Raw genomic sequence first — 25,035 nt, 5'->3', positions numbered from 1 at the left:
TTAACCAGCCATTTTTCTTTTTTACTACTGGACTTCCAAAAAGCTGTAATTTTTTTTAAAGTTCACAATAATATTTCAGAAAATGTACTGGCAACCTGTAAAAAGAAAAAAAACCTGAAAGGAGTGGGATTTTGATGGCTTTTGTTTTTACAGTGTTCACTGTGTAGCCAAAACAATGTTACCTGTATTCTGCAGGTCATTACAATTAAGGCAATTCCAATTACAATTTATTTATTTATTTTTTTGTTATAACACCTTAAAAAAAAAAAAAAAAAAAAAAAAAACCTGAAGAAATAAATGCTTGGAGTAACCATATTCTGTCAGGCGAATTTTGGGGATTTCTGACATTTTGATTGCCTTATTCAAATTTTTTTTGGAAGTTAAAACGACCAAAAAAAAAAAGGCAATTCATCTCTTTGTTTTTTGTTTCCTGCTATTGTGTTCACCATATGGAAAAATATTTTCAAGTTTCTAGTTGTGGCATTTATGAACACAGGGATACGTAATGTGAATATGTATTATTTATTTTTTTCCTGAACTAGGGGAAAGAGGGGTGTGATTTGAATTGTTTTTTTGGATCCGAAACTTTTTGGACATCTTATGGGTTTGAAACCCCAGAGAGTCTGACCAATACACTGTATTGGAAAATTCATAGATTACACAAGAACAGGCCCTATAGTCATTATCGCAGATATGCTCTTTCCTTTCTTCACCTCCCCATATGAAAAATCTAGGTGTAGAAAACTATACAGCAAATGCACAAGAGATAGAATATTAAATATTTCTTACCTAAATGTCATAATGTGTCCATTGGCACAGAAACATGCAAGGCAGGTACTATTACTCATTGACACTATATCTCCACGGAGGACAAAAGAAGTCTCTGTAATGTTGTGTTTATAAATGCAGTTCTGGGAGGGCAGTGAGATCACCTTCGCCTGTTTTTCTGAACATATTACTGCATATTGGTTTTCACTGATTTCCTGAGACGAAGACGGTGAGACTGAAACGGGCCTCCTTTTTTTCAACCGCTCCTTGTCCTCTTTATCTTCAGGTGCATTGGGTTCCCTCCAAGCTTCATAGGCTGGTGGGATTATAGCCCCTAGTGAGTCCAGAAACGCCATTCTTAATATTGCACCCTTTAGCCTCAGTATTGTTCCTGTGGAATGTAAAACATTACCTACAATTTATTTTGGACATAAGCAAGTAAGTGTGGTATAAAGCATTTACTTTAATTCACTTTGTACTGCTTATTGATAACTACTAGAGATGAGCGAACACTAAAATGTTCGAGGTTCGAAATTCGATTCGAACAGCCGCTCACTGTTCGAGTGTTCGAATGGGTTTCGAACCCCATTATAGTCTATGGGGAACATAAACTCGTTAAGGGGGAAACCCAAATTCGTGTCTGGAGGGTCACCAAGTCCACTATGACACCCCAGGAAATGATACCAACACCCTGGAATGACACTGGGACAGCAGGGGAAGCATGTCTGGGGGCATAAAAGTCACTTTATTTCATGGAAATCCCTGTCAGTTTGCGATTTTCGCAAGCTAACTTTTCCCCATAGAAATGCATTGGCCAGTGCTGATTGGCCAGAGTACGGAACTCGACCAATCAGCGCTGGCTCTGCTGGAGGAGGCGGAGTCTAAGATCGCTCCACACCAGTCTCCATTCAGGTCCGACCTTAGACTCCGCCTCCTCCGGCAGAGCCAGCGCTGATTGGCCGAAGGCTGGCCAATGCATTCCTATGCGAATGCAGAGACTTAGCAGTGCTGAGTCAGTTTTGCTCAACTACACATCTGATGCACACTCGGCACTGCTACATCAGATGTAGCAATCTGATGTAGCAGAGCCGAGGGTGCACTAGAACCCCTGTGCAAACTCAGTTCACGCTAATAGAATGCATTGGCCAGCGCTGATTGGCCAATGCATTCTATTAGCCCGATGAAGTAGAGCTGAATGTGTGTGTTAAGCACACACATTCAGCACTGCTTCATCACGCCAATACAATGCATTAGCCAGTGCTGATTGGCCAGAGTACGGAATTCGGCCAATCAGCGCTGGCTCTGCTGGAGGAGGCGGAGTCTAAGGTCGGACCTGAATGGAGACTGGTGTGGAGCGATCTTAGACTCCGCCTCCTCCAGCAGAGCCAGCGCTGATTGGCCGAATTCCGTACTCTGGCCAATCAGCGCTGGCCAATGCATTCTATTAGCCCGATGAAGTAGAGTTGAATGTGTGTGCTAAGCACACACATTCAGCACTGCTTCATCACGCCAATACAATGCATTAGCCAGTGCTGATTGGCCAGAGTACGGAATTCGGCCAATCAGCGCTGGCTCTGCTGGAGGAGGCGGAGTCTAAGGTCGGACCTGAATGGAGACTGGTGTGGAGCGATCTTAGACTCCGCCTCCTCCAGCAGAGCCAGCGCTGATTGGCCGAATTCCGTACTCTGGCCAATCAGTGCTGGCCAATGCATTCTATTAGCCCGATGAAGTAGAGCTGAATGTGTGTGCTTAGCACACACATTCAGCTCTACTTCATCGGGCTAATAGAATGCATTGGCCAATCAGCGCTGGCCAATGCATTCTATTAGCTTGATGAAGCAGAGTGTGCACAAGGGTTCAAGCGCACCCTCGGCTCTGATGTAGCAGAGCCGAGGGTGCACAAGGGTTCAAGTGCACCCTCGGCTCTCCTACATCAGAGCCGAGGGTGCGCTTGAACCCTTGTGCAGCCTCAGCTCTGCTACATCAGAGCCGAGGGTGCGCTTGAACCCTTGTGCACACTCTGCTTCATCAAGCTAATAGAATGCATTGGCCAGCACTGATTGGCCAGAGTACGGAATTCGGCCAATCAGCGCTGGCCAATGCATCCCTATGGGAAAAAGTTTATCTCACAAAAATCACAATTACACACCCGATAGAGCCCCAAAAAGTTATTTTTAATAACATTCCCCCCTAAATAAAGGTTATCCCTAGCTATCCCTGCCTGTACAGCTATCCCTGTCTCATAGTCACAAAGTTCACATTCTCATATGACCCGGATTTGAAATCCACTATTCGTCTAAAATGGAGGTCACCTGATTTCGGCAGCCAATGACTTTTTCCAATTTTTTTCAATGCCCCCAGTGTCGTAGTTCCTGTCCCACCTCCCCTGCGCTGTTATTGGTGCAAAAAAGGCGCCAGGGAAGGTGGGAGGGGAATCGAATTTTGGCGCACTTTACCACGCGGTGTTCGATTCGATTCGAACATGGCGAACACCCTGATATCCGATCGAACATGTGTTCGATAGAACACTATTCGCTCATCTCTAATAACTACACTTTGCTCTGTAAATAGAGAAAAAGCCAACAGTGCCGACATCTAAACTCAAAGTTATACAAAAAAGTCATCCACTATTCAGGAATTCAATCACTGGATGTGGTACTTACCACTTGGAGATACAATAACAGGCTGAAGAAGTCTCTGGTCTCTTCCTGGCGGCAAGTTTAATACAATAACTAACACAGTCCCTAAAGTGGTCCCAACCCATAGGCATGGTGAAGTTGATATGTCAGGTTTTCTTGTGAATGTCTCGCAAAAATGGAGAGCAGATATTGCTTCCCGTGACTCCTTGTCTATGCTGGTTACACTAGAACTCCGGGACCGACTGAATGAGTTGTCTCTGACATCTAAGATTACAACATATATGTAAATTAATGTCAGTAAACTTGCATTATTTAAAAAGCAAACAAATAATTGGTTGTATAAACAACAAAAATGAACACAAATCATGTTGGGATACAAAATGTGTGATATGGTAATATACACCACCATCAGATTCTTGCTGGATACTTAGAAATGCCAAGAAAAGCAGTTATGTCTATAATACATGCAGTTACAGCATGGCATTAATTCCCATCTTAAGGATCCTATCTATACTTCTAGTTTATGTAAAGAGTTTTCTTAAAGAGGACCTCTCATCAGATTGGGCACAGGCAGTTCTATATACTGCTGGAAAGCTGACAGTGCGCTGAATTCAGCGCACGATCGGCTTTCCTGATCTGTGCCCCGGGTAAAGCGCTATTGGTCCCGGGACTGTAGGGCTTTACAGTCAAAAGGGCGTTTCTGACAATTAGCCAGGGACGCCCTTCTGCCCAGCATCGCCTATCGCGCTGTACTGTGTGAGTGGGGAGGAACTCCCCCCCCCCCCCGTCTATGGACGAGCTGTGTGAGCAGAGGGAGGGGGCGTTCCTCCCCGCTCACACTGTACAGCGCGATAGGCGCTGCTGGGCAGAAGGGCGTTCCTGGCTAAGTGTCAGAAACGCCCTTCTGACACTAAAGCGCTATGGTACCGGGACCGATAGCGCTTTACCCGGGGCACAGATCGGGAAAGCCGATAGTGCGCTGAATTCAGCGCACTGTCAGCTTTCCAGCAGTATATAGAACTGCCCGTGCCCGCTCTGATGAAAGGTCCTCTTTAAATACATTGCTTAAAAAAATGTCTGCCTGCTATGCTAAATTATTCCTCCCATTATTTACACAACTTTGACAAGGAACCCAGCCTGTATCTTCTCTTATTTAGAATTACAGGAAGGGTGATGTAACGCACTGCTCTTTGGAGGAGAGGGGGCTGAGTTCTTGGATCAGGCTGCTCTCAGGAGCGGTTATCTCCTGCTAATTGCAATTTGCTGATAAAATCTTGGACAGTAGTGTTATCTCTCAACAGAACTAGGCATCCAGCTGTGATAACTGGAGAGGAATTTTTCGCTGTAGCTGACAAATGGAGCAAGATAGATAAGAATGTATTGGGTGAAAAGCTTCAGTTAGATTAAGATACAAGTCTACATATGATCCTTGAGACGGGATTACCCATTTAACTACCCTACAGTTCTGAACAAGCAGGGATCAGGAAGAACACGTTCATAGACACTGTAACCTTAAACAACTCTAACTCCTGATTTAATAATTTTCCTGTCACTGACAATTCAGATAACCTCAAAGGAGGGGAGTAACATGGACCTTTCTTTATCAGCCACCATTATCAATAAGAAGCATACTTGCAATTTAACACCTTATCTTCTGCAGTAATTTTGCATGAGTAAAAATGGATTCCCCCCCCCCTTGTTAATGAAAAAAAAAGGCACACAATTGTTATCACCACATCTATACCAACCCCTAAAATAAAATCAGTATGTTATTTAGTGTACATCATAAATGCTAAAATGTCATACACGATCTAGATGCAGCTGAGGAAAGTGGTGTTCTTGGCTGGAGGGTTTTACCAAAACCCTGGTAAAGGTCTGGCTGCTGGAGATGGCAGAATTGGGTGCGTCTCTACTCCACTCAGCCACTCCAAGTTTTGAGATGTGTGGGGTTAATTCCTGTGTTCCTGAAGGATGTGTATAAAAGGGCAGACAGCCCAAAGGAATATGGCTGTCTCTGCTCCTGGAAATTCACCTGTGAGTAACGCTGCTTTGTTTTGTGTTTATGGAGCTGGGCAGAAGACCCAGCTCTCATAGCTAGGATACCTGCTGTTGAAGGTAGAAGGCGGACGGCTAGGATTTTATTTTGTATTGTTTCTGTTTTGTCTGAAAAATTCCTAATAAAAATGGTTGCGGCCAGTTGCACCATACTTGGCTGGATTGAACTTTCATTTTTGTGCCAAAAAGTGCTTGTCTATCTGAGGAGATGACGATCCCTGAACTAATCCTGTTACACCATGCAACATTCCTAAAAATGGGAAGTGCTTAGCAGTAAGGGGTCTGGCCTTCCACTGCATCAAATTTCCTATAATTTACACCACAAATTGAAAAAAATAAAATTATAGCTCAAGACTGTGCAGAGGAGATACCAAAAATGATTAAGGAAATCTCAGCATTCATGTATTCTTTCTTTTCCCCCCAAAGGGTCATGACCGATATGGTGAATACTATAATGAAGATGGTGCTGAAGACGACACTATTCTTGCTTTCGAAAAAGGGATGAGCAAATAAAAACTATGATAATTTCTATGAAACACTAGAGAATGGAATCTGTTTGCTTTTTTACCCCCCCCCCCCCCCCTATAATTTTGCATTATCTGGCCGATACTTCTTGCTTGGACTTCCTGGTGGTATTTCTTCCATAAATGTTGTCAAGTGGACCTACATCTCTCTCAGTGCTCTGGAATATGACATGTTTATGTTGCTTCTTAGAGTCTATTCCTGGAGGAGACAAACAACCAGAACTTTCTCAGCCACATCTTACCTAGTTCAGGCTTTAATTCAGTAGGTAGGCTTAACTTCCTTGACATCTTTGCTGAAAAATAAAAAACAACATTCTTAAAAGAGTGTTGTACATTCTTACAGGGTTGTATAAGTGTTCATGCACGGATTACTTGGCTGATGGACAGCGTACAAGAATGAGGACAGAAATCATTAGGGAATTGAAGATTAATTCTTTGATTGTAGTACAACACACTCCAAAATCCTGAAACAAACCCAGAACTCACAAATGAGGACTAATAAATACATTGAGTAATATGATCAAATAGTAAAACAAGTATCTGAAATACCACAAACAAACTTACAAAAAGTTTTGCACACAATCTTGTACATATACTAACCACACCACAACTATATAATGAAAGAATATTTACAATGGTCAACATACAATTCATTCAAGAAACACATTTATTAAAATAACTATAGAAAAATGCAGATTCTCCAGCACAGATGTGAACCCAGCCCTATCAATATATTGTGCAGAAAAATATCAAAAGCGTTGCCCACGTTAAAACGAAAATACAAATTTGAGCAATGTTCCCTAGGATTTCCTTTGCTCTGTTAATAGTATTTAATGATATTCTTTACTGCATAGTCACGGCCATAGGCAGCAATAGACTAGAGACTCAATGACGTCTATGGGAGTTTTCTGGCCATGGTCTGTGCAGGGAGAGGGATCAAATCAATTCGGACATCTTTTGTCACTAGTGGATGTGATTGTTCTTATGTGGGGTTATCTTTAGAGAGGAATTATCTAATACTGTAATGCTGTCTGTCAAGTCTCAGTCTATTACTGAAAATATAAACATATTTATTTTTAAAAAACGCCTTGGAAAAAAAAATCTTAAAAAAGATGAATATAAAAACTCAAAAAGGTAATTTTAAGATGACACTCAAGTTAATATTATCCACAATATTATCCATCCTGTGTCTTTCCCTCTCCCTTACCTGGCCCCTCCTACTATTTTCCTTTTCCCTTCCCATAGACTTCATGGGCTAAGAGTCTGCCTTGGGACACCAAGATGGACTCAGCAGATATTAGGAGTGAGGATTCGCATTTTTCTCTGATAAGATACTACTATTTTCTTGCACTATTGATTTACACAAAACTTAAATTCATGTAATCATTTAATATAATGGTAGCCACCTACAAACACACATACAGGTTACACTGTATGTCTGGATTAGTGCCATAACCGGTCATAATTACGGGGGCCGTCTACAAACACTGCCAATGATTTCTTAAATATAAATTAATGCAGGTTTATGAAATAATTTACCATCTCTTGAAATATTTCTTGTGCGTTTGGGAATTACAGATTTTTTTTTTTTGTGACTTTCCTGCAGATTCCTCTGTCTTAAATATGACGCAGTATTTATAGATATTTTTCACCTGCTATTCTTGAGCTTTAGCTGTACTTTTTGTTGGTCTCCTATAATAACCCATGGCCATGATCAGTAATGCACCTTTGGTGCTGGGCTTATTGTAGGCTCAGATTGTTGCTTTGCCTCTCCCCACTGCAGCTTCCTTTTTATCATACAGTGAAACATGTGCTAGCACAAACCACTAGATGGCACTACATGGCATACTGGTTTTCATTATACCATATACTAGGGCAGAGTGTTTATCAGTTCTAAGTAACTATACCATGAGTAAGAAAATTATCAGCTAATTTTTCTCAGGCAAGTAAGCCACAATAAATGAGGATGTTGTAAGGAAACTTTGTATCAAACCAGCCACAGAACACAAGTCTACAAGATGCACCATTTCCTTGAAAAACTAGTTTTTATAAATATGCAATAAAGCTCAAGTGCAATGGAGTGCACCCCAGCCACAGAACCCTTGGAGGCTCTAGCACACCCCATTGCACTTTTAGGGCTAGTTCACACTGAGTTTTTTGGCAGCGGATTTTGACGCGGAATCGACACAAAATCCAACTGACAAAACGACTCCCATTGCCTTCAACGGGAGTCGCTCGCTTCTTTTTTTCCATTAGCTAGTAGCGGAAAAAAAGAAGCAAGATGACCCATCTTGCCGCAGATTCAGCAACCGACTCAGTCACAGCGTCCGCGGCGCGAGACTCCCTCCTGATTGAGGCCTAATCTGGAGCAATATGCTGCTGCACTGCATCGGCATTCCGTCACGGCTAACTGCGTAGTATGTTCACACGCGGAATCCCTTTTCTGCCGTGTAAACATACCTTTTTTTTCCTTTTGTTTTCCTCATTCTAGTGATTTATCCCCCAAATGCTATAAAACTTGACAGGTGTCAGATAAATGCTGGATTAGCCAGCAGCCGTTTCTCCAGCCCCTTCTCCCCCCCCCCCACATGCATGTTTTCTTCACAGGAGTAAGTTATTTTCAGACTCCTTAGGTTTATCATCCCTGACCACAAAAGAATCGGGCAAGTTGAAATTACACATTCCCAAAAGTTCTTTCCCCTGAAATCTGCTGTCAAGGGAAGATCTCAGAGAGCCCAGTAAACATCAGAAGATAACAGGGTCTGGCTAACGTTAAAGAGAATCCAGCTGCCAACTCTGCAACTACATAGATTAGACTCACCTCAATCAAATGGTGCTGTCCCCTTTAAATGGGTGCCTGTGTTGCCAAAAAAAAAAAAATCGCTTTTTTTCTTAATATGCAAATGAGCTTTTCACCATAACAAGGATCCTGCTACTAACCTCTTTGAACAGCAGTAATGTCCTCCTTACTCTAAAGATCTCACTTGCATATTTACAGTAATATCTCAGCAATGAAGACACCAATTCACAAGGGGGAAACCCAATTTGATTCAGGTGACTTTAACGGATTTAGTTGGAGAGCTGGGATGATATGCTGGGTTATGGTGACAGACTCCCTTTAATCTTAAGTGTATCTTAACTTATCTAATTCAGGATCTACAGAATTTTTTTCCAGTCCTCCTCTTTCCTTTACTTAACCCCACTTTTACCCCTTCAGAAAGTTATTTTAAGCTATAGAACACTTTCAGGTTTTTTTTGCTGTAGCAATATTCACTGACTATTCGCTATTGCACAGAATGTAATATTACAGCACATAAAATAAACTACTACAACAATGCGTCAGGTATGTCTAGCATCAAGCCTGTGCTTCAATGTGCTCAGCATTACCAGATTTAATAGTCACAAGACTTACCCATCACAAGAAGAACACACATTCTTCCATTTTGGATAATGGCTTACAATACTATGTTTATTTGACTGATATACTTTACCTTGGTATACAGGAAGTTTTCACGGTGAGGAAAAATCTCAATAATACTTGCATAGCAATAGAATTTGCATTAAGAATAACGAATCAGCTAATCACAGACTTTAATTTTTACAAGAGATGATTGAATATATCTGCATAAATTGACAGTCATTTCGATGTTAGTTCATGAACACAAACATTTTCTGTGCTATTAGATGCTTCCTCCTCCCGTGAATACAGATAGCAGAAAACCCCTCGCACTCGAACACATGAATAAAGCCAGCACCTGAGCTAAGCGCTTAGGTCCACTCACCTTGTACCTGGTCAGATAGCATGGTTCAACAGAAATACAACTAATCGTGTCAATGTTCATTTGAAGAAATCTGAGTTTTTTGACAATGAACTTATTTGCGATTGAGATTTACCATGGATAAAAGTTGAAGCTATGTGTTGGTTGTCAAGTATGTTGTATTTGTTGAACCTTGCTACTTTTCAGATAACCCCAAACTCAATTAACCAAGAAAGTGTTAACCCTGAAAAAATTAATTTTCCCATCCGTGATTTTTTTTTTGTTAATTGACTCCCCAAAACCCCCGAAACAGAAGCAGAAAAGTGATTATTGTGTTGCAATCAAAGGAGAGATTGTTTACCCGTCCCCTCGTGGTTAGTTTCTTATAGTGCAAGACACAACAACAGGATGATAGGAGAATTGTGTCCGTCCTACCTATATCAGTGGCTACCGCCCTGGAAAACTTTCTGCCCTTGCTCTTCACTGCAAACAACACGTCAATACAACATGTCAGTGTCTAATATCAAGACGGCGAAAAAACTGAATAAAGCTGGGTAATTATGAACAACATATATACTGTACCCTTTGCTATAAATAATTTCATTGCCTGTTCATCATCAGAGGATGTGGGAGAGCCACAACCTATATAAGTGAAGACAAAATTTATTGCACACATACAGCACGGAATCAAGCTGGACATAAAACAGTGCCATTGTGGTTACGGTAAAGCAAGGTTAGTAATTGCTGTTCATTATCACGTTGGAGGCATAATGTCAAGTACACTCCTAAATGGCACACAGAATAAGAAAAAGCTGTGAATTGTGTTAACATACAAACAAGTAAGCAAGTTATATAGGTATACAGCTTTGCTATATGTACAACACATACTTTAGAGAGCGAAAAAGCAAGCCATTCCAAGCTAAATCCAAAATATGACCTAGCTATCATCATAGACCACGATATGAAATAGGTCACGTCTGCGGCTTTCTGATGTAGAGAAAGTTAGACAAATATAATTATCTCGCTGAAGTTATCTCAAAAAGGTTTCTGCTAACGAAAAATGCTCCTGTGCCAAAACCAATTTTCTTCTCACTATATAGTATTATAGAGCTTTCCCTCATGAACCTAAAGTCAGAGAGCAATTTGTTGTGTAGTATTCTAAGATAGTAAGGTTCTGTTAAACGGAGTCGATAAGGATCATGTTAATATATACACCCATAGTAAAGAACATTATAATGTAAGCATTTTCTACTGGATACCACTGAATGGAACAATGTAGTCTATATGTTACTCCATACTTATTGTGTATCATACTACACTTTATGCTTATTGTACCCATTTCCCTGCACTTCAGCCTCCTGATCAGATACCATCTTGATTTTTTAAATTTTTTCTAAAATTATTTTTCCCTCTATAGCAGGGGTCGGCAACCCCCAGCACGCGTGGAATATCTCCCTGGCATGGCAGACAGGACTTGCAGCAGGGGAGCGTCCCTTTAGTTCTCTCAGGACACTGCCCCTTCTCTAGCTGCCCTCTGCCCACCAATGAGAGGAGAGAAGTGATCTCAGGGGGCGAAGCTTCAGGACCCTGCCTGTAGTGATGGCTTCTGCCGTGTATCCTGCATACAAGAGAAGGAGCAGAGAAAGATCCAAGCAAAGTAAAAAAAAGAAAATACCAGGCAGATGCTGGGGTTACTATGCCCATTAATGTCAGGCATTTGGGGTTATTAATTTAGTTTCAGTAACTCCATGTGCCTCATATTAATAGCAGTTAACCCCATCATGTCCCTCACAATAACCCCTGTGTGCCCCATATAAGGGTTACTAATATGTGCGACATATGGAGGTAATAATAAAGGACCTCAATGATGAAGATACCTAATTATAACCTCCATTTCTCTCACATATCAGTAACTCTTATGTGAAGCACACAGGGGGTTAATGTGAGGGACATGATGGGGTTAAGTGCTATTAATATGAGGCACATGAAGTTACTAAATTGTAATGCACATGACCAGACTTTTTATTCACAATTGTGGATAATATTGTGGACTAATATATTTTAATGGTCCTGTACACACAGCCGTTGTTTTTGCAGACGTGTGTCTGGGACAAAATTGAAGAGCTGCAAATTATGGAGCAGGTCCTACATGTGTCCTATACCTGTCCTATATGTGTCTGCATTTGCAGCCCTGTCAATTCATTTTTCATGTATAAGTCACATGTGAAACCCTGTATGTCAGTCAGATTTACTGGCTCGAATGTCAAGCTGAGAGTGGGACTCCTGGCAGTGCAGTCATCTGATACTAGCAGTCCCTGCCTCCTAGCGACATACTGCCCCATATCAATTACAGTGCGGGACAGTATGTTGCTGGTTTTCTGCTGCTCCTCTAAGGCTGAGGCCCCATGTTGTGGAAACGCAGTATATTTGTTGCAGATTTTGCAGCAATTTTTTGAGCCAAAGCCAAGAATGGCTACAAAAAGAATGGAGGAAAATATCTAGGAACCTTCTTATGTCTCCCTTCTGCTCAATCCACCCCTGGCATTTGTTCAGAAGAACACAGCAAAATCTGCAACAACAAAAAAGCTGCATTTCTGCAATGTGGGGCCTCAGCCTTTAGTATAGGGCTCGTGAGCCTTACAATTTTTGACCAGCAATCAGAGTACCTCCATCTTTGATTTTTCAATTCAAATAGGCACGCCGAACAAAAAAGGTTGCCTACCCCTGCTCTATAGTATCCTAAATATACTAAGAAACCCTATGGATACAGTCCAGGAGGTTGAACTGCCAATATCTTCATGAAAGTGGTGACAATAGCATTTCTGCCCATCAGTAACTCGCAGAGAAGTTTCTGTCCTTTCCTGTAAAAGACATTCAAACCAAAAATGAGACACGGCTTTGGCGCAAAGCACGGAAATCCAGATCCTGCAAGCTGATAACAGGTGATAGAAGCAATTTCCTCTGATCACAAAGTTTCTTGGACTACAAAGTTTCTTGTACTCACCGAAAACTATTTACCCAAAAAATCTGAGAAGCTATTGACAAGACAAACTAACCTATCCCAGAGAACCTTAGATCACAGAATGGTCTTAGCGCCCACACGGCTTCCAGTGCTCTAAGTCCCAACATGTTAGGGAAACAGGAGTGGGACCAGCAATGGAGTACAAGAAGTAGGCTTATTTTTCTTTTAGATCCAACTTTACCATTCCTGAAGTTGCTCCAAATCCTGGTCAACTCCTTTAAAGCTGAAATAGTGAGGACCTTGGTTGGTCAAACTTTGGTGCATGGTCACAAGTAGTGCTAAAGATGTGCCGCTTCCTTGTTTCTACTGTCCACTTGACATTTTTTAAGAAATTATTTGGAGCGAGCAGGAACCAAGGCACACTGGTCCATCAGATTTACTATAACTTATGCCAGAAAACGATCACATTACACAAATCTATACCAGTCCCAATATTAAAACAATACTCAAAAACTCTCTCTCTTTGGAACTCTTATTACTTATGAAATGCCAAACAAAAGAAATGTGTATTTAACAAAAGGATTTAAAAAAACAAAAACAAAATGTAAACAGATAAAAAAATAAAAATAGACTATAGTATTGTTCCAAAATTATGAGTTAAAGTGGGAATTGATACGGCCTTATGCTTCAACCCACAAAACCTCAAAATATCTCAACATTCATGTATGTAATTCCATACCTTCCTTATAAATACCTAATACCTACCATAGTAGAATCCAGGTCAGAGAGAAAAATCATGCAGAGTCTACTATGTAACTATTAGTCATTTTTTTTGGGATGGTATGTAATTTCATACAGGAATGTTGGGATATTTTGAAGGGTTGTGGATTGAAACTTAAAGGGGTTGTCCCATCTCAAGGATCCTACCTATACCAGTACTAGCTTATGTAAATTGAAGCCTTTTTCTAAATATAGTGCTTTAGAAATTCTGCTTTGTTTGCCTGGTATGTGACTTTATTCCTCCCCATTGGTTTACGCTGCGTTGCTATAACCACAGACCCATAGGACAAGTGACGTCACTTACTCACTGCTCTTGCCTGCAGGGCAATCCGTTCAGATAATTGCAGTTATCTGATAAATCCAAGTCTATTATCTCTCTATGTGAACACACAGATAACACTGTTTGTTCTGTACAAGAATCTACATATTATCTGACCTGTAGAAGTGTTCTGTCTCCCGTTCAGCAGGAGGGAGAGAAATACAGGAAGTGAGAAGCAGACACTACACGCAGCCTGGCTGAAAGGCTGAGATGGGAGAACCCCTTTAACTCAATATCAATTCACACACGAATGTTCATTTTATTTGCATTTTGAATTTTTTATTTTACATTTAATTTAGAAATTCTCTTTTATTATGAAATACATTGTTTAACTTTTACACGCTATATAATAAATAGTAAGAGGCCTTCCTTTAGACACAGTTTTTGAGTATTTTTATTCTTAAAAATGTGCCAAACTGATGCTCGATGTCACATTATTAGTCTGCCTAGTCTAACTTAATTCTACATTGGAGCACCAATTTCATGAAAGTCAGTAATTTGTATCCAAAATACCTGAAAAGGGCTTCAGCGTTTCTTCTCCTGTCACGGGTTCACTCTCCTCTAATAAATAACCCTAACTGTAGACAAAGAGTGACGAAGCGGGAGAAGTCACGCTACCAATGGGTGGTGGAGCTGCCCAGAGAGTGAAGCCCTAGCAGAAGACAGTCTCTTTTTAGCTAATTTACTTAAGAATGAAACTCAGATTTTTATGAAAATGGAGCTGCTAGGTAGAATAAGACAGACATCTTTGTAAAGTGTAAAAACAGGTCTAAGAGGTATTGTCATTAGTTTGATAAAGATTTTTTTAGTTGAAAGACTCCTTTTAAGTCCAAAAAACGTGCCAAAATTTTAGCAGGTCTACACAGAGCCACAACTTAGACTGTGCCCACTTTCATCAAGGCCCCACCTTTTCTTATACACATCATGAAATCTTCTAAAGCACCAAGTACTGTACATTCAACAAAATATTCAACATTGTTGGTGCAAACTGCCCAGTTTTTAAAATATATATTATTTATCATATATATCAAATAAAACCAATCAGAGACACACTTTGATGAATGACCATGAATCTCCGGACCACTGAAAGAAACTGCATTAAAGTCACACATTTTTGTTGCCAAACCCACCTTACAAACCAAGGTAGAGTTCTTCATTTTTCTCGTTTCTAATGTTTAACCACTAATTTTCTACAAAGAGTAAAGCAAATAAAATGCATATTCTGCTTTTAGTAAATGTTTCTACTTCTACCACTAATAAAGAAATCAATCTCCCTCGATTATTAAACATGCGATTATTTCATGTCCAGCAGTACACAATATACAGCCAGAAGAAGTAGTACTGTTAGATTAGAAATTAGACAGACATGCAAATTAGACCAAGCTCACAAAGCCATGCTTACCTGAGGTGGGGGATTTGCAACGATCTTCTGAGGCTGTGGTACTCTCATTAATGTCACAAAGACCAGCTAAAACAAAAAACATTACATAACTATTACAAATTATCATAAGAATGAACTGCAATCAATTGAAGTCATTTAGAAATATTTCATTCTCGAAGACATTTAAATGTAATACGCTCTATTTTAATCACTATTGTGATGTGTACTACCAACCGGTATGGTAGTTTGAAGAGCATAAAGAGTTAAACATGTTTATCATGCGGACCACAGTCTAACCTCATTCTGCATATGTTATAATCCATCAATGCTAGCTATTTCTGTTAATGAAACGTGAGCCAGTTTTTGTGAAGGTCATGGTATTCTACATGTAAGCACAGTATGGTTAATGGATGCGTGCCTGATCTGGTATCCCAATTCTGATTGGAAATGTCGTCGCCTGTAAGGACTACTTAGGATCTGTACTGTCGGGTGGGCAGTGTCAGGCAGGGGCCATGATTCAACACTCCAATCAGAGCTGGTTAATATAGAGCTCAGAATCCCACCCCTTGCATGCTCCTGCCTGACACCCCTCACCTAACAGTCCAGAGTATAAATAGCATACTAGGCACCAAAACTAAGAGCACTGATTGCTGAGGAATGGCGGGGGTTAGAGAGAAAATTCCAACTGTGCCAGAATCAGTGGAGCGACACCTATTAAATTATATAAAGAACTGAGCTTTGGGGTACTGAATGGTTGCCTTGAATTTTCACATATATTTAAAAAATACAAATGTTTTTCTTAACCATTAGATCAAAAGCTACATATACAGTATGGCTCTCAGCCAGAATACCCATGGCAAGTGGTGTTGTAGGGCCTCTTAAGTACATGTGCAGTCCTTCAGCACTACCATAAGAGAAGGCCAGATTACAGTGTTTAAACAATTTGATATCTTTTTCTGCAATGTTCCTCAAAATTGCATGTTACTTTAGGTTCACACTAGTGATAGTACACTAGATCTGCTTTAAAAGCAGTTACCCGCAGACCCCACAGACTAAAGGGGCCCACCAGGTTTCTGTTTGAAATTGGAAAAGAGAATGGAATTCCCAAATGGTCACCCAAGGTAAGTGTTATGGTAGGCATATATTAAATAAGGCTCAAGATGAAACACAAGCATTTTTACATTAAAAAATATAATGGCAAGATAACTTGTACATATGTAAAATTAGCAAATATGTATAGCTGAACAACTCAAGGAAAAAACAAACACTTTTATTAGTTAAATTAGCAAAAATATGTATTGAAGATCACCTCCAAATAGGAGGACCTGCAAGATAAACAGGAAGGGTTAACCCAATGGATACAAAGAGCGAATCTGGATGGCTTGGCAAAACGTCAGGCAAAATTAATCAAGGACTTCGTTCAGTGGGTGCTGGATGGCTAATTCTTTTGGGGCATCTTCAACATGGACTTCTTGAAGATGCAAATATTTCGACACAAAATGGTATAATGGACATAACAAATGCAATGGTTTTTGAAATTGCAGCATGTTTGCTGCGGATATTTTTCAGTAATGGGTGGATGAGATTAGCCAGAATTCCTTCCAATTTGCAGGTACTATTGGGCTAAAGCCCTACGTAGACATCAACGCATCACAGATTTTCCTACAGGACTTTTCACGGAAAGTCCGATGAGGTTTTTCTCTGCTGATTTTCTGCTTCCATTATACCTATAGGGAAGCGGCTGGCGTTTCCGTAGGTATAACTGGCATGCTACGATTTCCAAAACCACAACAGATTTCTGCTGCATATATTTATCTGCAATGTGTGGATGGGATTCATTAGTTTCTTTAGGGAAACAACAATTTTCACCCAAAAGTCAAACATCTCATACGATTCACTTAGTGACATTTCAGTTTTGAAGTCCACCATACTATTATGAATAAGACTTTACATGCACGGTGTCATTTACTATGAAACAATGGCAGTTTACACAAGAGAATACATTTCATACTTGAATGTCATGAGTAGACTTACTTATGTTAGAGGAGCGCAGCTTTTTCACAGACTCAGAATATAAGCTAGAAAGGCCGCACATGCAAGAAGCCACAGTCAGCATACCTTAGTGAAGCGATGAGAAAAGGAAGAGACAGACACCAAAACAATACAAGGAACATGAAATACATGAAATAAAATAAACTTCAAAACATAAATGTCATCTTTATAGAAACAGAATGCAAGAACAAGGGAGAAAAGAAAACAATGAGAAATTAAAATGATGAATGGGAGGAACAACGCACTTTTTGGCATAGAACAGGCAACTTATCTAGACATACAGTGACAAACAAAAAAAGGCACCCTGATAGAAAAGGGGAATTACTACCACTCAGATCCCTACCTCCTCCTGCCTGGCTCACCCCATGCAGTGAGTTGATCCTACTACTTTTATGACATCACCCATCTTACTTGAGGAGCAATGTGCTCTCCGGGATATGAAGGACCATTCGCATAAGCCTTCATATTTTAAGTCCTTCCCAAGTTTTTCTCCAAATCTACAAATATGCTATACATAAAGATTTGATGTTTGTCACTGTAATGTGCGCTGTAATACAGTGGTGACAGCTAAATATGTTTGGGGAAGGCAATAGCCTCGCTCTAACCCTAGTAGTGATATGAGAGACACTAACAGCTCAGTAATATGTGCAGGTCATCCAGCAGCCACATTTGTTTCCTCTTATGGGAGGGCTTCAAAATGGCATTTTACAGCAGGATAATGCTTGCCCCCACACAGTAAGGGCTTATCAAGAATTCTTTTACCAGCCTGGTTGCCAGAACCATTTGTGGAACCATTTAGGACACCAGCTTCACCAGCTTACGTGTGTGCAGGTTCTACAGGTCCAGCTGCAACATCTGTAGACAAATATACCCCAGGATGCTATATGGCATTGTTATGCCTCCATGTATAACCGCCTCTCATCTCAGGCTAAAGGGGACCCAATGGGGTACTAGAGCCTCCTCTCAATTGTACAGTTTTCCCTCAATAAAACTTATCCTCTCTCTATAATAATGTCATCAGTTACATGTATCATCAATACAGTCACACAAAGTTTCATTGAATTCTGGGTGCATTATTAATTTTTTTTTTTGTCAATGTATACTGTATATCATCTTATAGAAGACATTAAAGTGATATTGAAGCTTGAGGAAATATTCACCACACTTGCCACATGGACACTGAATGCTGAACCTTTCATAGCAATTTGGGACACTAAACCACTCACAGGTCCTTATGAAAAGACATCCATGCCCACGACAGAACTAAAGAAACAAACTACATTTATACTCACCTGGCTCCTGTACCTCTGGTGCAGTTCATTAGTAAAAGCCAGAGAAATACATCCCGGCTTCAGTACATATGAGCCAGACTCTTGTCTAGTTAGTAAACAGGTGTTTCTTTTTGGGAAATGTAGGCTGTTTAGTATCTTATGTAAATCCGCACTTTTCTCTCTGCATGTTTCGTGTGGAAACCACAAGGACCTCCGTGTGGTTTCTTAGGTAACCGCTTGAATTAAACCATTAAAAAGCGGACTCCCCAAACGGAAACTCGAACACTGATGTGAAACAGGCCTCAGTTCAAAAAAAATTGACCATTTGTGACCAGTTTTGACCAGTTCTTTTTTCCTTCCCCCTTCTTCATTCTGAGCATGCGCAGAGGGAAAAACTGATTGCAAAATGAACACAAACTGAATACTATCAGTTTGTAAACCTTTTCCATAGACCTCAATGTGGAAAAAAAAAACAAAAAAAAAAAACAAAACACGGATTACTTGCTGTCCGTTTGGAATCCTCATTTTTAGTATGGAGATAAAGTCCTTCAAGTTCTACTTTTCTCTCCGCACAAAAAGCTGAAACTAGACGGAAACGGCACAAACTGATACATGTGGATGACACAGGTCATGCAAAAAAACATTAATTTTATAAGTCTATTTCCACTTATTTTGAAGTATTGCTTTATTTAACAGTTATGCTGGGTTCACACCAGCGCCCGATCTCCGTTTCCAGGTTTAAGTCGTTACTAGAGATGAGCGAGTAGTACTTGATCAAGTAGGTATTCGATCGAATACTACGGTATTCGAAATACTCGTACTCGATCGAGTACCACTTGCTGTTCGAATGTAAAAGTTCGAGGCAGAACCAGCATTGATTGGCCGAATGCTATACAGTCGGCCAATCAATGTTGGTTCTTCTCCTACCTCCGTGCAGCTTCCCCATGGCGTCTTCCAGCTCTTCATTCACTCTGCCAGGCATCGGGCCTGGGCAGAGCCGACTGCGCATGTCCGCTTGTAGTGCGGGCATGCGCAGTCGGCTCTGCCCAGGCCCGATGCCTGGCAGAGTGAATGAAGAGCCGGAAGATGCCGCGGGGAAGCTGCAAGGAGAAGACTGCTTGGAGGATCCAGCCCGACCCTCACTCGTGGACTTGGTAAGTATAATTTGATCGAACGTTGCCTACCCCCTGAAACGAGCATTTTCCCCCCATACACTATAATAGGGTTCGATATTCGATTAGAGTAGTCGAATATTGAGGGGCTACTCGAAACGAGTATCGAACCTCGAACATTTTACTGTTCGCTAATCTCCAGTCGTTACCTAAATTGTCAGGAAACGTGATGTCCTATGACATTTTTGGATTCAGCGCACCAAAAAACAAAGATTATGTGGAATAACCAAAACTGCTCTTGAAATTTTTTAATTTTTTTTTGCAGACCTGTGTAATTTGATAAATTTGGAGACAATTCTGCATTTTGTCGCAAATCCTTTTCTTTGTTTTCAGCACACCAAAATACATGGAAATTAGGTGAAGATAATCGAACAGCTTTTCAGTCGCAGAACTGTGTTACTTTTACAACCCATCGAAATCAATAGGTTTTAACTCAGACAGTTTGAAATCAGTTTTTGAAGAATTCTGAAAGGATTTGCCGACTGTAGATGTGAACCAGGCGTATGCTATACAGTCAGCATTTACCATACAATGCACTGTCTGCTTTCTAGTGGTATAAAACCGCATGTGCCTGAGGACATGAAAGGTCCTCTAAGTCTAAAGCCCCACGATGCGGATTTTTTGTGTGTGCAGTTTTTGCTGTGTTTTTTTTTTTTTTTCAGCCAAAGCCAGGAGTGGATTGGAGAAAAGGGAGAAGTACTTCCCATTTCAATTAAATCTACTAAAAGGATTGGGATTAAAAAAACAAACAAAAAAACATAACACCTTTTTTTGCAATGTGTGACCTTGGCCTCATAGTGATTTTCCAGGATTAACTTTTTTAGCCAAAAGCAGTATTGTTCAACTTTGTGAGACACTTTGTACATTTACATTTTACAAGTAACTCAACACCTTTGAAACCGCTCACATGATCCGGTTCCACCTCGAAAGCTGTAGATCAATCATTAAACACATGACCCATCTTGACCACTCTCTACCACTAATGTATGCATTGTTACTAATGACTGGCTCTTGTGCTGAATGTACATGTACGCAATGCAGACTTTGAATGTTTAGTCAGACAGATGGCTAGGTGGGATCATGTAGATGATGTATGACAGGATTGAGAGTGGGTGGAATGAGATATTGAAAATGCAGTTAGTAGCACAACGCTGGAACTCTGATACACCCATAAATCAGACGTTGAAGGCAAAATTAAGTAGCAACCAGCACATTGGAGGACAAAGAGTCAACAGTACTTTGTTTCATCAAGTCGGTAGGGATTCCAGATCCTTGAAAATGGCAGATCGTTTCATTTGCATCAAAAAAATCAATGCGATTATGGATACATTTGAATCGTCAAAATAAATGAAAATCTCAAGATGATTATAAATTACACATACACTAAATATTGTAAAATATGTATTTTGTATTAGAAAAGATGAATGAAAGAAATCTTGCATGTGTCATATTCTCACCTTAAGGACCATAAACTCAAAGATCGCAAAATGTGCAATCATAACTGCTTACCTCCTGACGGTTGCCTTGTTTTGCGTGGAGAACGTGGTTGCCTCTGGTATGGGTCATTTGAGCCATATAGTTCAATTGTACCAAGGTTTAATAGGACTGTTTTCTGGATGTAATCCACCATTGCAATACCATTACAGTTCCCAAATACTACTCTGGAAATTGACAGATTAAAAAAAGGAAAGCAAAAAACAAAAATTTTATTCCATTATATTGTTAGATATACTTCACTTTTTGCTACTACGTTCTAGAGCAGCGTTCTGCAGACATCTTCCCCTAGGTCTTACAAATTTGACTACTGTTATAAGCAAAGCTAATAGAGATGAGCGAGTAGTACTCGATCGAGTAGGTATTCGATCGAATACTATGGTATTCGAAATACTCGTACTCGATCGAGTACCACTCGCTATTCGAATGCAAAAGTTCAATGCAGAACCAGCATTGATTGGCCAAATGCTATACAGATGTAGGGGGCGGGGGTGCGGGTGGGGGGGTGCGAGGTGGCCACATCAAATGGCTCTATCTCCAGTTTTATTCCATCTAGAAAAGTGGTTCTTCTACATGGCTAGAATAAAACAGATGTCACTATTTAAAAACACAGTTAGGAATGCGATCTTTACATTCAGCACATATCATTCGCTACCAGAACCACCTTATTCGGTGGAATAAAACCAAGGATACAGCCTTTTGAGGTGACCATCTCCTCTTTGGCAATAGTTACAGCTCTATATATTGACAATAACAATGTATACAGGTTTGCCCTTGCCACAATCTCAGGGGATTGCAAGGGAGTCATTTAGAGCCCACATTCTAATAGCTGGAAGTTAGATAGTTTTAATGAACAGACTCCCTTGTAAATAAAGTTCAAAAAGGGTAAAGTCCTTTGGCAAGACAATGTAAAAAAAGAAAACCAAATGGGAATCGCTTGTTTCACTGAGCAGCGCGTTTAAAGATTATTTTCTGACACTGCAAGAATCTGTTCAGTAATTCCTTCAATACAGTAAACAAATCAGACACATTAGAAAGTGACAAGACAGATGGGATGTAAAGAAGCCATTTGCTGGAAAAGTGATTTAAATCTGTGCCTAAAAAGGCCGCTCTGCTTCCTGACACATTCAGCCGCTCCGCACATCACTCATTAAGATGAATTACAAGAACGCTTCACTCTGACCAACAGCGGCTTACTGATAACCTGAAATAATTACTGTGGACAGAGGTGTCGGCTTGATGAAGCCGTCTCTCTTTCATACACTAAGCAGTAATAATAAAGCTACCTATAATAGAGTCAGGTTCATGAACATATGTTGGAAAACTGCTTAGAAACATCTTTAGATTGAAAATTAAGTTTATTGAAAGGCTAGCACGCCTGCTCTGTGGGCACATCACTCCTGCAACAAGATATCAAGGTTTACAAGTGAGTGAGACCATAAGTAGTGATTCGTTCATGACATAGTTAATCAGTTTCCTCAGTGGTCATGTGGTGTTTATGCACACATATGACCAGCTGGCCTCAGTATTCACGATCATTCATGAACACGTGACTGCCGAGTCCAGTGAATGCCTACAGCTGTCACATGGCGACAATAAATAAATAATTTGAATGTAGCAACATGCATAAAATTTTTATCAAAAAAAAAAAATTATACATTTTATATATATATATATATATATATATATATATATATATATATATATATATATACACATACATATATATATACACACACACATTGTGTATATATATATATATATATATATATATATATATATATATATATATATATACACACACATATATACAAAATTAATTTGGTTAAAAATTAAAGTGGTTCAAAATATTGTTTAACATGAAAATACTCGCACATGAGGTTTAACTAGCTGCTCAATCAGTCATTGGGTATAAAGTCCAGCATCCTTAGTTGTAAAGCCCCACAGCAGAAAAGGCAAAGATAAGAGGTTCGGATTGTAAGCAATTGTATATAAAAGGTAGAGGTGCCTCATGGTTCAATCCACGTCATAATCCGCCCCTTTCAATGGTGGTTTATGGGGACCACTAGCTTTCTTTTTTCCTTAGCGGCAGCACCCTCCGATGTCGGCTCATTCATTTGAGCCGGCTGCGGAGGGGAAAGCTGCGACCGCAATGGTTGTGGCAGGCGGGTTTTGACCCGAGAGTGACGCGGCTCACCGCATCTCTCTCGGTGTCAAAACCCACCCCACGTATGAACGAGCCCTAAATTCCTTAAAGCAAAAGTACATATATTTGCCACCAATCCTCGCACAACTCCTAAGGCCATAGTACTAAATAAATAGTTGTGGCTACTTGTACCTTGACTTGGGGAGGGTAGTTTATGGAGCAACTTGTTTTTATTGTATCTCTGAATGTATTCTTGAATATGTACTTGTTGTGGAACTATTTAAAGGTGTTTTTTTTTTTTTTTTGCTATTGTCATGTAATAAAATGCACTGACTTTCACTGTACACTTTTTTTTGTTTATACTATTGTAGCTTGTCACTTTTCGCAAAAGCTTGCATGCTTCAGTAATCCTATAAGGATTGCGTGTAGAGGATGAGTGAACACTATTCGAAACTGCCATTTCGAATAGCATGCTCCCATAGGAATGAATGAAAGCGGCCGGCACGCAGACTTTGCCGGCAGCCGGCCACTTAACCCTCTGCGTGCCGGCTGCGTCCATTCATTCCTATGGGTGTGTGCTATTTGAAACGGCATTTTCGAATAGTGTTCACTCATCTCTAATTGTGTGTCTTATAAATACCGAATAACCATAAACCTTGACAAGTAAGATTGGACAATGGCGCATCAAACTGAACACACAAATACATTCTGCAGGCCGAGCATAATATAGAATGTTCTCCAACTTAAAGAACATGAAAATATACTTACAGGCCATATGCAGAATTGACAGCTAGGCTGGTTATTTGCTGTGGAGGTTCTCCACTGACCCATACAAGTTGTATCACCAGCTCTACTTGATAGCCGGCAGATTGCTTTAAAGGAGTGCCTTTGACCCTGAAAAACAAAAATAGGAATCCCATTGGTAAAATAAGCCGATAAACAGGAGCCATTAGGCTAGAACTACACAATGACTACGACTTTGATGAATGTTGTACAGCTATGTAGAGCTGACTTCATGACAGGTATTAGAAATAAATGTGTTTGCATTGTCATTCACAAGCTGCTGCAACCATGACTTAACAGTTACTACTGTACAATTCAGAAAAATTAAGGTAACACCACGGCTGCTACTACTGCATAGTGTCAGAAGAGCTCTCGCTTAGTGTAGCAGAGCGGGTCTATTCTAGCAGCCTCTTTCTCCCCCTGACTTCTATGTAAAAATTAATACAACCTGATAAATGGAAATGAAAATATACTGGTAATTTTAAAATTAGAGCTACACTTTAACCATCATGTCTTATTTATCTACTGTTAATGGCCTGCAGGCTCTTGGAAAAAAACACTTACTTTAAACAGGGTACATTGTCCCGAATCCCATCAGATGAACTGCTGCTTGTAGATGGGTGAGACTGAAGAACGATGGGTTGGGGGTTAGGGCCTCCTCCACTGGGCGTTGGCACTTGTTCAATGTCTGGGGATTCTAGATCATTGATTTCGTATAACAACCTTACTTCCAGCATCTTAATAGAAAGCACAAAATAGAAAAAGAAAACACAAAAACACCACAATGAAAGGTCAATTAACAAAAATTAAAACTGCACTCACTTTAGAACTAGGTGTGTTGGCAGAAAAAATACCCAAAACATTACATATTGTATTGTAGTGTTCGCCATTAAAAATTGTTCAAAAATACAAGTAACATAAGTGACACTGG

At 40.1% G+C, this 25,035-nt stretch overlaps 1 protein-coding gene across 4 annotated transcripts in view; it reads right to left on the bottom strand.

Moving 5' to 3' along the window:
- Nucleotides 1-25,035, bottom strand: part of STXBP5 (syntaxin binding protein 5) — a 338,787-nt gene that overhangs the window by 11,057 nt on the left and 302,695 nt on the right. Inside the window, exons 16-25 of one of the 4 annotated variants that reach the window (XM_075267641.1) lie at nucleotides 24,669-24,841; nucleotides 24,090-24,215; nucleotides 21,191-21,342; nucleotides 17,221-17,304; nucleotides 15,208-15,273; nucleotides 10,327-10,386; nucleotides 10,180-10,227; nucleotides 6,229-6,279; nucleotides 3,432-3,671; nucleotides 790-1,159 (exon numbers count right to left, since the gene is read on the bottom strand). In XM_075267641.1, the coding sequence (XP_075123742.1) occupies nucleotides 790-1,159; nucleotides 3,432-3,671; nucleotides 6,229-6,279; nucleotides 10,180-10,227; nucleotides 10,327-10,386; nucleotides 15,208-15,273; nucleotides 17,221-17,304; nucleotides 21,191-21,342; nucleotides 24,090-24,215; nucleotides 24,669-24,841 (1,370 nt within the window). The remainder of the gene's footprint in view (nucleotides 1-789; nucleotides 1,160-3,431; nucleotides 3,672-6,228; nucleotides 6,280-10,179; nucleotides 10,228-10,326; nucleotides 10,387-15,207; nucleotides 15,274-17,220; nucleotides 17,305-21,190; nucleotides 21,343-24,089; nucleotides 24,216-24,668; nucleotides 24,842-25,035) is intronic. The other 3 variants (XM_075267642.1, XM_075267643.1, XM_075267644.1) reach the window with 3 other exon arrangements.

The sequence above is a fragment of the Leptodactylus fuscus genome, chromosome 3, assembly GCF_031893055.1.
Source record: "Leptodactylus fuscus isolate aLepFus1 chromosome 3, aLepFus1.hap2, whole genome shotgun sequence".
NCBI classification, from domain to species: domain Eukaryota; kingdom Metazoa; phylum Chordata; class Amphibia; order Anura; family Leptodactylidae; genus Leptodactylus; species Leptodactylus fuscus.
Note: the sequence above shows the minus strand (reverse complement) of the source record. Positions and strands in the feature narration are given on the sequence as shown.